The 14,263-nt window shown below is 38.0% G+C and overlaps 1 protein-coding gene across 1 annotated transcript; it reads left to right on the forward strand.

The window, feature by feature from the left end:
- Positions 1-489: 489 nt before the first annotated feature.
- Positions 490-8,967, forward strand: LOC139694988 (delta(3,5)-Delta(2,4)-dienoyl-CoA isomerase, mitochondrial). The gene is made up of 7 exons (XM_071593544.1): positions 490-804; positions 886-1,048; positions 1,156-1,372; positions 1,451-1,577; positions 1,687-1,840; positions 6,215-6,341; positions 8,517-8,967. Exons 1-7 carry the CDS (start codon positions 756-758, stop codon positions 8,613-8,615), a joined length of 936 nt encoding a protein of 311 aa, XP_071449645.1. The 5' UTR covers positions 490-755; the 3' UTR covers positions 8,616-8,967.
- Positions 8,968-14,263: the final 5,296 nt, after the last annotated feature.

Consider the following 14,263-nt stretch of genomic DNA (forward strand, 5'->3'; position numbering starts at 1 on the left):
CAAATATTTTTCAGCGGCATTTCGATCCCTACTTGAGGTGCTTTGTGGAGAGCACTTTGAGTGAGTACGACTTGGTGGGATTGGACGTCAAACTGCAGACCCTTTGGTGCCTTTCGTTAAGGCTAATGCTGACGTCGGGTTTCTCTCCACCATTCATTCTTTCCTGTCCATCCCTAATGGCGCAGATGACCTTAGCTGCCGGTCATCTCTCCTAAAAACTACTACATTATGCATTCATCACTATCTTGAACGTGCGTAAATAAAGCAGTATTTTTGCCTCTTGGTGAAGTTTCATCGTTCTAAGGAAAGGGGCCATATTTAATTTAAATCAACAATTCCCTTGGAGTTTCACAAAATATGTACTAGTTAGAGGTGGCTTTGAATACTGAGACAGCGATGCCGCGTATTATTATTAGGGCGTCTGTAGTACCAGTTGCGGCCAGCAGTGGCGCATAAGTCGATCCGTCTTGAATCAGCTGATTAACTAGCTCCGCCGTTACGAGAGGTATCATACTACGTGGGTTACTCGTTTGCCAGACAGAGGTATGGATGTATTTGGGTAGTGGCTTAATCGTATGATCCCTGCAGTGTTAAGCGGTGAGCTGTGAGGAACATCGAGGAAAGGTCATATGTGTATATTTATCTTCCGCCAGTAAACAGAGATATCGCTATTCAACTCGATAGACAAAAGAGCTCATCAAGTTGTCACAGTGCTCTCTACCAGCTGAATTATTTTGAGAACCGTGGTCCACATTATGTATCACTCAGTGATTTGTAAAACACAACCTTTGGGGGAAGCTCTTTGTATGTAATGCTAATATAATAATTTCTGTTGCTGAAATATCCTCGATCTGTGCAATGTACTTCATTTCGAAATCTTTTCAGTACGTTGTGCCCAGCAGCAACTTCTCAAACGAAACTGCTCGGCTGCATCTAGTGTACTCAGCAACTTTGAAACTTTAGCAATCAAAGTACCCAAGCCGTTTGTTTATCATGTAGAACTCAATAGGCCAGAAAAACTGAACGCCATGAATAACAAAATGTGGATGTAAGTTTTATACTAGACTAGATATGTTATCTTACCATAGATTTGTGATGCTCTGAGAATGAATGTGTCTATACGCCCATTAGCTTCATTAAATGCTCCTGTTTCAGGGAAATAGGAAAATGTTTCGATGAACTGTCACAGCACCCCGAATGTAGAGCTATCGTACTCTCAGCTGCTGGAAAACTATTTTGTGCCGGAATCGACTTGAACGACATGAGTAGCATGGGCGCCGAGATAGGAGAACACGATGATGTTGCCAGGCGATGTAAAGTGCTCGATAAAAAAATAAAGGCATATCAAGACAGCATTTCATCCTTAGAAAAGGTATACGTTGTTTTCATTAGTACCCTTCTCTTTTGTCACTATTTGAAACTCAATTTAATCCATTATGCCCAAATATAGTGCTGTAAGCCTGTGATTGGGGCCATTCACAGTGCGTGCGTCGGAGGTGCAGTAGATCTCATTACTGCTGCCGATATCAGATACTGCTCCAAAGATGCTTGGTTTCAAGTTAAAGAAGTTGATATAGGTTGGTCTCTAATTTTCCTAAAGCCGTTTTTTCTCTACTCCACCAGTTTGTGACATCTAGACCTAACAAGGTAGAGAATCTGTATACATATATAATTTTTCGTAAATAGGAATGGCTGCTGATGTTGGAACACTCCAGAGACTACCTCGTGCAATAGGAAGTTCAAGTTTAGCAAGGGAATTAGCCTTCACTGCCCGTAAAATGCAAGCATCTGAAGCTAAAGATTGTGGATTTGTCAGCAGAGTTTTTGATGATAAGGAGAGGTATGTGTACCTGCATTTGAATACAAATAGTCAATCATAATTGAATTGCAAGACCTCTTGAATGGCATGACATATCCTGAAATACCACAACTCTTGACAACATCGGAACAAACGACCTAGAATACACATGATTAACATGAGAAACAACAGAGAATATAAAATAATGCAGATAACAAGATCCCTCAATTGAACAAAGAACCTTAAACAATTTTGGTGGAAATTAAGGGATAGACAAGGTTCTTCAGGAGCCTCTTGACTAATCAATCCTTCAACTGATCCTTGCCGTTATTTCTCCCTCCTGTTCACATTTTTTGTTGTATAAGGTTATATCCAAGGAGAAAAGAATACTTAACCTAAAATTCAGTTCCCCTTTTGAGTAGGGCAGGCATTTGAACTCCTACCTTGCCCCATTTTTGTTCAGTCATTTGATGGAGAACTAAAAAACCCTTTAAGGAGTGGTTCCACAAAACCTTAATAAATAGTTTGTAATCACATGATATAATTTCATTCATTATAATTAGTTGTTATTGATTGATCATGCTATATAATCTATTTAAGTATTCAAATATGGTCATTTTCAGCCTTCCTGATTGATCTTACTCTATGACTAATAATAAAAGAAAGATTAAAAACCAAATGCACAGTCTTAGTGGTCATTGTCCACTTGCATTGATGATAAATCTTCAGCTACAGGAAGGGAGAGCTATTTGTAGCTCCTCTGCATTCTAAGCAAGAATCAGAGTCTCAAATCTCATCACCACACTCATGAGATATTCATAATATCAATTGAGGGCAATCCGAGGGTCCCAGCTTCTTCAAAGTTAAGCATCTTGACTGCAATAACTTCACAGGAAGAAGTAAAGTTCTTCATGCCCAGGAAGTTTTCTTTGAAAAAACTAAGTCATGCGAAGTCACAAAATTTGAAGGAAATTCTAAATGGTATGATACATTGCCTTGAACCCCCAACTAGCTATGTTATGAATGGGTTAATATTAGGTCTTGTGGGGAGGCTTTCTCTACCCTGGGAATATATTCCACTTTATTTTAATATTTAAAAAAGCTCATGTTGCTGTTCACATGCTTTAATATTGCAAGGTTGAGGTATTATAATACATTTGTTTTCCTTACGCATAAAAAAATTGAATTTACTTGATCAATGAAAATTGTTTATGTAAAATGATATGTTTGTCATTAGTTCACGTTAAGACTAATTAATCAGGTATTTTACAATTTTTCTAATTCAATTAATGGTAAATAAACCAGTTACAATGATCAGAGCAGGCAGTTCTTGATATTTAGATTGGGGTAGAAGTAATTTAATGTGAGGTTAGTCTGGTGGGGAGGTAAAGCATTTGCCTGCTTGATCAAGAGGCTATGGGTTCCAGTCCCAGCCAGAGCATCGGTGTTGTGTCAACTCTGGTGCTTAGACCCCTGATGACAAGCCAGGAGCTTTTTGAGGTCTCAAGGGGCTCACGGACCAATGGAGGTATCTGGATAAAAATGAACAATTTTGCCCAATAATGACGGGATGTATTTTATCTTTCATCATAACATGAAAATTACATAGAAAATGAATAGTATACTATGCTCCAGGTTCCTAAAATTCTCATGCTGAAAATTATATTGCTTCAATTTTAAATGCCACATCCTTGGCACAATGTAGTTCATTTCAGCAGCATAAAAAAATCATGATTGACTTACAACAAATTTCCTCAAATACTAGGCGGCAATGCATCATGTGAAGTCATTATATGCCCGAATATTGTGTGATATGTGCACAATATATTTTATATACATAATATTGAATTTTAAGCATAAATAATTCGTAGAATGATAGCAAATACCATGGTTTTTTATGCCAAACAACAAAAATATAAATCTGTCTGAAACTCATTTAAAAGTCAAATAAATAAAAGGGTTGATTACCGAAACCAAAGAGGAATGTAAAAGTCAAGTTGGTAAAACTGGGCTAATATCGAAACCAAAAGAGTACCCAAAACAAATGTGAAAGTGGAGTAAATAAACCTAAGAGAGAGAGAGAGAGAGAGGGTAACAATGGCTGGCAACAATGAGAGGATAACATGGGTGAGGGAGGGGAGGAGGAATGCTCCCCTCCCTATTTCCTATAAGACCTAAGAAACCTATGAATAAAAGGGCAGGGTTGCCTTGAGATCTGCCATAAGCCAGTTCTCAAACCAATAATATATGGGGATGGTGAGTAGTGAACTGCTCTTCTAGGTACACTTCTCCTTGGTTTAAGTATTGACAGGTTATGTTGCCCTCATTGTCACCCACCCTAATATTTTATTTACATAGGACCCTGCAAGCCACCACTAGGGTGTGTGGCAGGGGGTGATTACATGCCATACTACTTTTAACCGAAAATACTTTTTCCCCCTAGCGTGGTCGGACAACATTATTCTGATCCCTAATTGTTAGTGGGAAAAATGGCATCTTAAATCTATCTGTTCTGCCCTAAATCTCTTGAATTTTATTGACATGATATCTCCCACTGTCAAATGATGGGGCTAATAATATATTTTTCGACATCATTGCTAAAGAGACATCCTTCCAATTGATGCAAGCGATTTAATCTGCAATTTTTTGTCGCTCAATGACAGCTGTTGATTTTTGTTGGGGGCTATGCAAAGTCTGAATGAATCTGGAAATTATATGAAGTTGTGAATTCCAAAGGCCATTACGGTGTAATTGAAGACCAAACCAATATTGACAACTTCAGTCAACCAGCGACTATCATTTTTGAGCCTTCTTGCATGTTACTTTTGCACAATGATCATCACCAGATGATTGAATCAACAATATTGGGGTTTTGTTTTCTATTATACCATAGCTTAAGGAATTCATCCCTTTCACACTCCATGGCAATAACCTATTGCACATGATTTCAGTAAATTCCTATTGATTGTGCATAATTGTCATGGGTGGAATTGTGCCATAGACTTGAAACTCTGAGGTGGATAAATTAAACCATGACACAACAATGCAATACAATGTTTGCAATTTGTGTCAGCTAAACTGACCAATGCAAATGACCTCAGCTGTTGGTCGCCTCTCCTAACTCTACTACTGCTAAACTGACCAACCTTGTTTTATAATATTAACACTCAATGACAGTTATGCTGAATCAGTCGCAGTTTCTCTCTCTCAATCTTTTGTAACATTGCATTCATGAATGGCAACATTTAGGGTGCTATCCTAGCTCCCAAGTTTAGAAGCAGATGAGGGTTTGGGACAGATTTGTTGGGCAGAGGAAGTGGAAGGGCTGGAGGCATGTCAAGGAAGCCTGGCTGGGCACTCAAGTCTCTCCATATGAATGATCTTCCTGGTGACCACGAGTCTCTTGCTCTAAATGTTTCCTGAAATATTATAATGTTAACAAAATATGAAATAAGGACAAATTACATGTGGAATCGTTTCTACTCTTGGAACCAGAACAAGGCTGAAATCATTTGAAATTTTAAATATTTGAAATTAAAGAATAAACTTTGTAATATTATGAGAACTTTATTGAAATATGACCTAAGTTTCCATCCGCATAAATTCTATTTATAGTGGCACACATGAAACAACATCTGTCAGACTTCCACGTCAATTCTCACTACCAAAGTCATAATACCAGAATGCAGTCAAACCTGCATATTAGATGCGATCTAACCAAAGCTGCAAACCTAGGACCAAAGTCAATGGGACTAAACCTATATAATATATTAACACAGAAATACAAAGACATGACAGGCTTAAATTGGTTTAAAAGACAAATAAAAAAATTCCTAACAAAGAAAAATTATTGCAACATGTCTGGATTTATAACTGATAAAATGACATGTATGAGGGGATACCAAAAAATAACCGGAATGGTGCTGCAGTTGTTGGACCTTATGTAGTATTCATTTCTTCCGATGGAGAATAGAGCGAATCGTTCGGAGGTCTGCAAAGCTGGCATTGTCTTCTGGGTAGGTTGTTTAATCACAACAATTCACTTTGTAAAAGCAGTTTGGCTTGATCGTTATTTTTCGTCATTGTGGATTCAAGAGAACAGAGTGCTACCTAGAAACTTAACTTCCTGCTTGGAAAAAATGCCAGAGGAACTGCTGTGATGTTAAAAACAGCTTACAAAGATTACGTGGTTACTTGCCTCATATTACAAGGCTATATGAGGCAAATGTATGCTAAACTCACACTCTGCAATGACATCCTTAATTAAGCAAAAATGTGCGGGATTAAAATGCTCCTGTAGACATCAGCGAACTCTGCCCTTGACCTGTACTCGGTTACCTCATCGCTGCTACGTTGCCTCATCTTGTTCCACTGAATGGTCTGAAAAATAATAATAAAAAAAAATTATATTTACAGTTTGGTTAATGGTGCAATAGAAATAGCTGCTGACATTGCATCAAAAAGTCCAGTTGCTGTTCAAGGGACCAAATTGAATATGGTTTATTCAGCAGATCACACTATTCAAGAGGGCCTGGACCATATAGTAAGTATAATTATATTGCTAAGGCTTTGTGGTTGCCTTTAACATCTGTTGACTAAATGTCGGCTACTCTGACCCTAATTGCATCTAAATCTGCAATGTTGGCTCAAATATCATGCGAACCGTACCTAGTTCATTCAGATTTTCACTAAAAGGTATGTTAGCAAAAATTAAGGAGCAAGCCAGGCATAAATAATTGAAAAAAACCAGTAGATCTTATTTTTATTGAATATATGTAGGTTTGTTTATATGGTCTAATTCTTAATGAATTGATTGATTGCAAATCTTTCCCCTGGCTAAGTTTTTCATTACAAAACTTTGAAATTGTGGAGAGCTTCATAGTTATATCTAAGCCTATGGATGCTTAATATCTCATTGGGTTATCACACATCAGTGTAAATATTTTTAATGAATGCCACTTCTTGTGAGTTACTCCTATAGACTCATCAAAGTTTGTGAGTTTCAAATTCAAGCATTGAATCATCGGTTGTATATGAGGTAATCATTCACTAAATGGATGCACAGATATAATGCTCAGATTTGATATAACGCACTAATGGCACAGGTATAGCTATCAGGCTGCCTATAAGAAGTTAGTGCAAACTGAAAACGTCTTGCTTTTTGCATGCATGATGTGCCTATCTGAGATTTCAAAGCACATGCAAGGTGGTCCCAGAAGTACCCGACCCTAGAAAGAAAGCACAAAAATTTGGAAAAAAATTTATTCAATTTTCAACATAATCTCATTTCAGCTCTATACACTTTTCCATGATGTTCAATAAGTTTCATACCCTTTTAATAGCAATAAACGTTTTGCTCCTCAAAGTAGCCATTAACTGCCGACATCACTTCTTCACGGTTGGAAAATCTTTGACCACCGAGCCATTTTTTCAAGTTTGCGAACAGAAAATAATCCGAGGGGGCTAAATCTGGCAAATAGGGTGCATGAGGTAGCAATTCAAACTTTCATTCATGAATTTTGGCTGGTGCAACAACGGATTTGTGAGCTGGCACATTGTCTTGATGAAACAACACTTTCTTCATAGCCAAATGCAACTGCTTTTGCTTGATTTCTTCGCTCAAACGTTGCAATAACTTCGAATGATACTCGCCGTTGATAGTTTTTCATTTTTCAAGATAGTCAATAAAAATTATCCCACATGCATCCCATAAAACTAATGCCATGACGTTGCCTGCAGTTGAAACGGTCTTTGCCTTCTTTAGAGGTGGTTCTCCCTTTTGAATCCATTGTTTCGATTGTTCTTTTGTCTCGGGTGTGAAGTGGTGGACCTGTTCATCCATAATTATGAAACAGCGCAAAAATTCGGCTTTGTTGCGGTGAAACACTCAATTGCAGGTATCTTCACGACACTGGTTTTGCTCGAGTGTGAACTCATTTTCCACACAGCTTCCTCATGTCCAAAGTTTCAGTTAATATGTGATGTACCGCACTTTTTGAAATGCCTGCTATATCTGCTGGCTCGTGCACTTTCAGTCGTTGATCATCCGGTATCACTTTGTGGATTTTCTTCACCGTTTCTGGAGTCATCACCTCATTTGGTTGACCAATGCGATGCTCGTCTCGACATCTCATACAGCCTCGTTTAAACTCTGCAACCATTTATATTTTACTGTTGTAAACGAAGGAGCAGACTCACCCAGAGTAGAATCCAGTTAAGGTTTTATATTGGTTGGGCTGAGGTCTCTCAAATAAAAGTATTGTATCAGATAACGATGACCAATTTTCTCAATTTTCACAAATTCAGTGAAAACGTTCACTATTGATGGCTGCCAAACAAATACTAAACAACTTAGCATCTTCAAACTTCAAACATAAGCTTTATGGTTTCCATACCTTCTAATACAGTGATATTTTTCAAACAACTACAACCTTCTCTAGGTTAAGCCGGGTACTTAAGGGGACACCCTCGTATAGTGTTTGGCTGTTGGCCTCAGGGTACTGGATTCGAAACCAGGTGAAACCTTCAGGCATATGTTCTCAAGTTGCTTGTTTTGATTCAACTAGAAGCCTGGAAAACTGCTGATGACGCAGGGAAAAAACTGGCCTCCTTACCTTGACTCTGTGAATTTCACATGCTAAAAGAGCAAGTGAGTTCTAGCCTAATCTGCTGAACCAACTTTCAGTTCACTAAATCTCGTGTGATTTTTCATTTGCAGCGCTTCCGCAACATGACAATGCTACAGAGTGAGGACTTCTTGGAAGCTGTAATGGCACAAGCAACAAAAGGAGATCCACCGAAGTTCTCGAAGCTGTGAAGTTGAAAATTAATTGTCTGTATATAACATCTGAAAAATGAGTAATGGGTATAATTGTTGGTGATGCACATGTACACTTGATGCTAAGCAAGACTTGCGTCATTCTTTTTATTTTTGTACCCTGTTTTGTGTGCTGAATTAAATATTTTCCTATTGATATTCAGAATTTTTAATGTAATTGAATGTTTTCTCCACAGTTGAATATAATTAAGTCCACACATTTGATTTTTATCATTTTAAGTAATAGATTCACAGGTTAAATTTTGTTATTTTTCATGACAATTTTTCATTAAATGGTTGGAAAACCTTGACATGAGCACAGAAATAAAAATGAGGTTCCTCTAATGCATGATCATTGGTCCTATTATTTGGATGGATTTGGATTATTTTGTTATTATTATATCAATTATGATCCCAAATAAAAAAAAAGTGATGACTGATTATATTCCCAATACCGGCAGTTACATAAGGATGTGACTCAAGAATGTCTGTCTGTCATAGAATGACGAGATCCATTTGGTTTCCCTTCTCATTACCCTGCAGAGTGGAGCATTTTTTCAATGCCATTGTTGTAGAAACCTTTATTATCGTTTAATAATGGCAGTTGTCCTATAAATCTTACAATCAAGTGATAGAAAACAATGCCAAATCAATATCAAATACTGAAGATCATTCATTCTTTAACCCTTCTTTGGCGATATCCAAAATTAATAGGGGACTCAAACCAATTTCAAACTAGAAAAATTATCATTACATGAAGAACACTATGTGTATTTCCACTGTTCTTTATTTTTAATTTTTTTCCTGGAAATTGGAACCCTAGGTCTAAGTGAAGCGCCCATCATCATATCAACTAGCATTTGAATCATCTTTAAACATTGGGTATGGAATAAATGGGATTGAGTATCACTTAGTGCAGTGCTAATCAAACACAGCAATGGCAGGGACTGATGCCTTTCATGGAGAGGCAGACCTCAGTTCTTTAGCAATCCAGTTTAGTGTAGCAAGTGATGCTGTGCGTCATCTTGTGGGCAGTGAAAAAATCTCAGCGTTAAAAAAAGATGAAATCACAGTCGAAATAAATAAATTGGAGGACTTGTTCATGACACTAATAAATAGCCATAATAGGGCTCTAGGAAAACTAGAGGCCAAGTCTGAAAACAATGATGTAAATGTAAAAATAATAAGACATATAGTTAGAGAAGAGTTGAAGCCCTCCTGTTCGAAACTTGCAGTGGGTATCTTTTGCTGAAATCGCTTCCATTCAGAGGAATGAGTACATGAGCGAGATCTCTCCAATAGGGAGCAAGAAGGCAAACAAAACGTACACTGTAGTAATAACCCCAGGGGAAGGAGCAGAGGAAGAAACAAGTGACGACACGAAGATGAAGGTACTAAAAATATTAAACCCCGAAAAACATGGCATTAAAATCAAAGGAATCACTAGGACAAAGAACAGATCTATAAAAATTGAGTCCGAAAACGAAGATATCGAAGAGAAACTGAAGAATTGCAAAGGATTTGCAGATAATAACCTACTGATAAGAAAACCAGTTAAGGTTCTCCCTAGAATGGCATTATATGCGTTTAAATCAAGCGTAACACCAGAGGATCTTGAGGGAGCTATGAGGAACCAAAATGACCTATCTGCAGGTAGCCACATGAAAGCATTGTTTAAATTTGGGAAAAGAAATGAACAAACAACAAACTGGGTAATCGAGGTAGACCCCATTAGCAGAGAGAAGTTGTTAAATAGAGAAAGGGCTTTCATTGAGTTTAGCTCATATAGAGTGAAGGACTTGATTGTAGCAACGCGGTGCTTCAAGTACCAAAAGTTCGGGCACACTACCAAAAAGTGCTATGCAGACCAGGATTTTTGTGACCATTGCTCCGAAAACAATGATTCCAGGAGATGCGACTCTGTAGAAAAACCACCCTGCTGTATGAATTGCAAGAAAGCAGACATAAAAGATTGTAGCCACAAAGCCAGTGACAAGAAATGCCCTTGTCTAAAGAAGGCACTAAAACAAATTGTAGAGGCGATCGATTATGGGGACTAAAAACCACATCATAAAAATGGGGCAAATCAACCTTCAACGGGCAAAGGTTAATACTAATGCATTAAGAAAAATAGCAACGGATCTTGGGCTAGATATTAAATTGACGCAGGAACCATATGTGTACAGCAACAGTCATGAAATAAAATGGAAAATCCCAGGATTCGGAGTGCAACTCACATTACACCAGCAAATGCCAAAGAAAAAATTTTTGCAAGCATCATGGTCTTCAACAAAAATTATGATTTCTTGAGTTTTGAGCACTGCACAACAAATCACTTCGCAGTTGCAGAAATTCGGGCTGATAGGAAGCCATCGATACTGATTTCCGGATATATGCCACCATCTGAGGACATCCAAGAATACATCACAGAATTAAAGAGCCTGATTCATAAATTCAAAAATAAAAGGATACTAGTCGCAATTGACCCTAACGCAAAGAACAAAATATGGTTTAGAAAGGAAACCAATGACCGAGGCAGGGCATTGGAGGACTTAATAGCTTCCGAAGATCTGTATATAATAAACGAACCAGGGCAACCGTACACGTTTAGCTCAACAATAGGCTGCTCAAATATAGACCTAACCATCAGTAACTCAGAATTAATACGAGATGCGTACAGATGGAAGGTTCATGCCGAACTATCCATCAGCGATCACAGATTAGTCTCATACTAGATTTAATATCGGTGCAGCAAACTGGAGAAAATTTATGTAGATATTATCAAAGAACACCTGGTACAAATGTGAATTGCTGCCATGGGATCCAAGCAATAACAACATCGATGCTCGAGTTAGATCACTTAGGGAGGCGCTGCAAGGTTCCGCTCTGGCCTCGATCCCTCTGACCAGAACACGACGAAACGAAACAGTGTGGTGGAATGAGAAACTTCATAGGCTTAAGATAAATTGTAGAAACCTACGGATAACTTACCAGAAAGGGATTAGCCAGAAGAATAAAACAAGATCAACAAAAGAAGATACTTTGAGGCAAAGGAGAACTATGAACAACAAGTGCAAAAAAGCAAGGATAAAAGCTGGGAGAAATTCTCGAGGTCAAATATTGAGGCAAACCCCTGGGGGTTAATATATAAAATCGCCAGGGAAAAATTTAAAATCCTACCAACATACTCAGCTAAGGCCAACGCCTTCTATTCCTGGACGAAACCATTTCCAAAATCATCAGCACGCTAGTACCGGATGACACAGTAGAAAATGAAACTGAAGAGCAAAAAGTAATTAGGCGTGAGGCTAACCTCCCTTGCCTGCAAAGTATATATATATATATATATATATATATATATATATATATATATATATATAAACAATTTTTATTGCTCTGGGAGCAAAGTCCCTTGGAGCAGAATACAGGTTACATTAGGTTTTGAAACCTATGGAGTGAAACTGGTTCTAAACTAGTGAAACAAGACATAATTTAACATCAGTTGAACGAAACATATAGTACAATACATACATACAAATACAAAGAACAATAGTTAAATATTTAGCCTGATAGAACAGTAATAAGGTCATTTTGGTAGTGTGGTAGACAGATATTCAAACATTTTCCTGTTGAATTGGGATGTGTTCCTGGATAATTTTACATTATTAGGCAAAGAGTTCCATAGTTTACTGGATGAAATACTGAATGAACATTTTATAGTAAGGAGTAACACGTTCATTAAAACGCATATTAAAGATGAATCGTAGACAAGAATTTTGGAGCCTTTGTAATTTTGTACTTAGCTCCTTATTCACATCAGCATAGACAACTGAGCAATAGTCGAGATGTGGTAATACTAACGTTTAAACAAGCTTCTGGTGTAATGTTATAGGGATTAGGTGTCTGAAATGCTTCATTGTGTAAAGAGTTTTGTGAACTTATTAGAAATGGCATTTACTTGCTCGCGCCAGGTTAAGGTGCTGCTTAGATAAACTCCTAAGCTTTTCACTGTATTTGAGTAGTCAATTTGAATATTTAAAACACTTATTTTAGGGAGATCACTTGCGAGCAGCATATGTACATTGGCGGTGCTTCCAAAGATTATCAACTTGGTCTTTTTGGGATTTAGATTTAGCCGATTTTCAGTCAGCCATTCACAGATGAGTTGGATATCCTTATTGACCAAGTCAATGGCATGGTTAAATTCAGAGGGGTAGGACTCAAAACATATCTGTAGATCGTCAGCATAAAAGTGATGTTTACAATGAGTTATTATGGTAGCTAGTTCTTTTATAAAAATAGTAAATAATAAAGGCCCGAGAATTGACCCCTGTGGAACTCCACATAGGACAGGTTGGAAAACATATACATTCCCGTATTCATCTTTAACAGCTTGCTGACGATTAGACAGATAGGAGCAAAACCAGCGAAGGACAGAGTAAGAGACAAAAGTACGGAGATAGATGAGGAAGTTAGAACCGCGATTAAAGAGATGAAAATGAAAAAGGCCCCAGGCATTGATGGCGTAAACGCTGAATTGATCAAAGCAGCCGAGGCGGTTATCCTCAACTATTTAACTAGATTGCTACAGGACTGTTGCAGAAACAAATACTTCCCTGCGGCATGGAAAAAGGGTGTCCTATGCACCATTTTGAAATCTAAGGAAAAAGATCCCTCTGATGCTAAGGCTTACAGACCGATAACACTGCTACTCGAAATGGGGAAAATGTTCAAAAGAATCATCAAAATGAAAATTGAAGAAGCAGTTGGTGAGGAGGATCTACTTCACAAAAGCCAATTTGGATTTCGAAGAGGCGGATCCACCGCAGCCGCGGCAATAAAACTTCTGCCAGAAATCAAAAATCGTAAATATAAGTATAAGGTGGCCTTATTCATAGATTACGAAGCAGCATTCGATTCACTATGGTGGCCCCATTGCATAAACCAGCTCAAAAGGTATAATGTCCCAGGACCAATAGTAGAACTTATTAAAAACTATTTCTTGAATAGAACCACCAAAATACAACTAAATAATCTGGAAGTTGAAAAGAACATTACAAAAGGGGCACCACAGGGATCCATACTCGGTCCTTTTCTTTGGAACATCTCCATGAACGATTCACTGAATCAGCCCCTTCCTGGAAACTGCAGATGGACAGCCTACGCTGATGACGTTGTGATCACAATGCCTGCAAATTCCAGGAGAGAAATAGAAAAACTCGCAAAAGAATGTTGCCATATAGTGGAGTCATGGAGTGCAAAAGTGAAATTAAAAATTTCTGTGAATAGGACTAAGTACGTCGTATTCGGGAAAAAATTGTCACGAAACCCAACTATAAAAATCTATGGTCAAATATCAATAGATCCTCCACATTCAGATACCTGGGCATTGAATTCGACGAGAGACTAACATTCCAAGAGCACGCAAATTATGCAGCAGGCAAGGTCAATAAAATATTTAGCTGCATTAGGGGGCTGTGTAGAAACAGATTTGGCATCACCACAAAGAGCTTAAGAACTATATACAACGGAGTCACCATCCCAATATTGGCATACGGCTGCGAGGTGTGGGGAGAGAGGTTAAATTACAGCAGAATCCGGAGAAAACTGGAGGAGGCCCAAAGATCTTGCCTAATTGCAATATCCGG

Source organism: Hetaerina americana, unplaced genomic scaffold (genome assembly GCF_022747635.1).
Source record: "Hetaerina americana unplaced genomic scaffold, ioHetAmer1.1.p SCAF_6, whole genome shotgun sequence".
In the NCBI taxonomy this organism is placed as follows: domain Eukaryota; kingdom Metazoa; phylum Arthropoda; class Insecta; order Odonata; family Calopterygidae; genus Hetaerina; species Hetaerina americana.

Excerpts from the sequence above, each read along its gene's own strand:
- LOC139694988 (XM_071593544.1), top strand. The coding sequence starts at position 756 with ATGTATCACTCAGTGATTTGTAAAACACAACCTTTGGGGGAAGCTCTT. Across the intron at positions 805-885 it reads ACCTTTGGGGGAAGCTCTTT|TACGTTGTGCCCAGCAGCAA; the intron begins GTATGTAATGCT and ends AAATCTTTTCAG. Across the intron at positions 1,841-6,214 it reads GTTTTTGATGATAAGGAGAG|TTTGGTTAATGGTGCAATAG; the intron begins GTATGTGTACCT and ends TTATATTTACAG.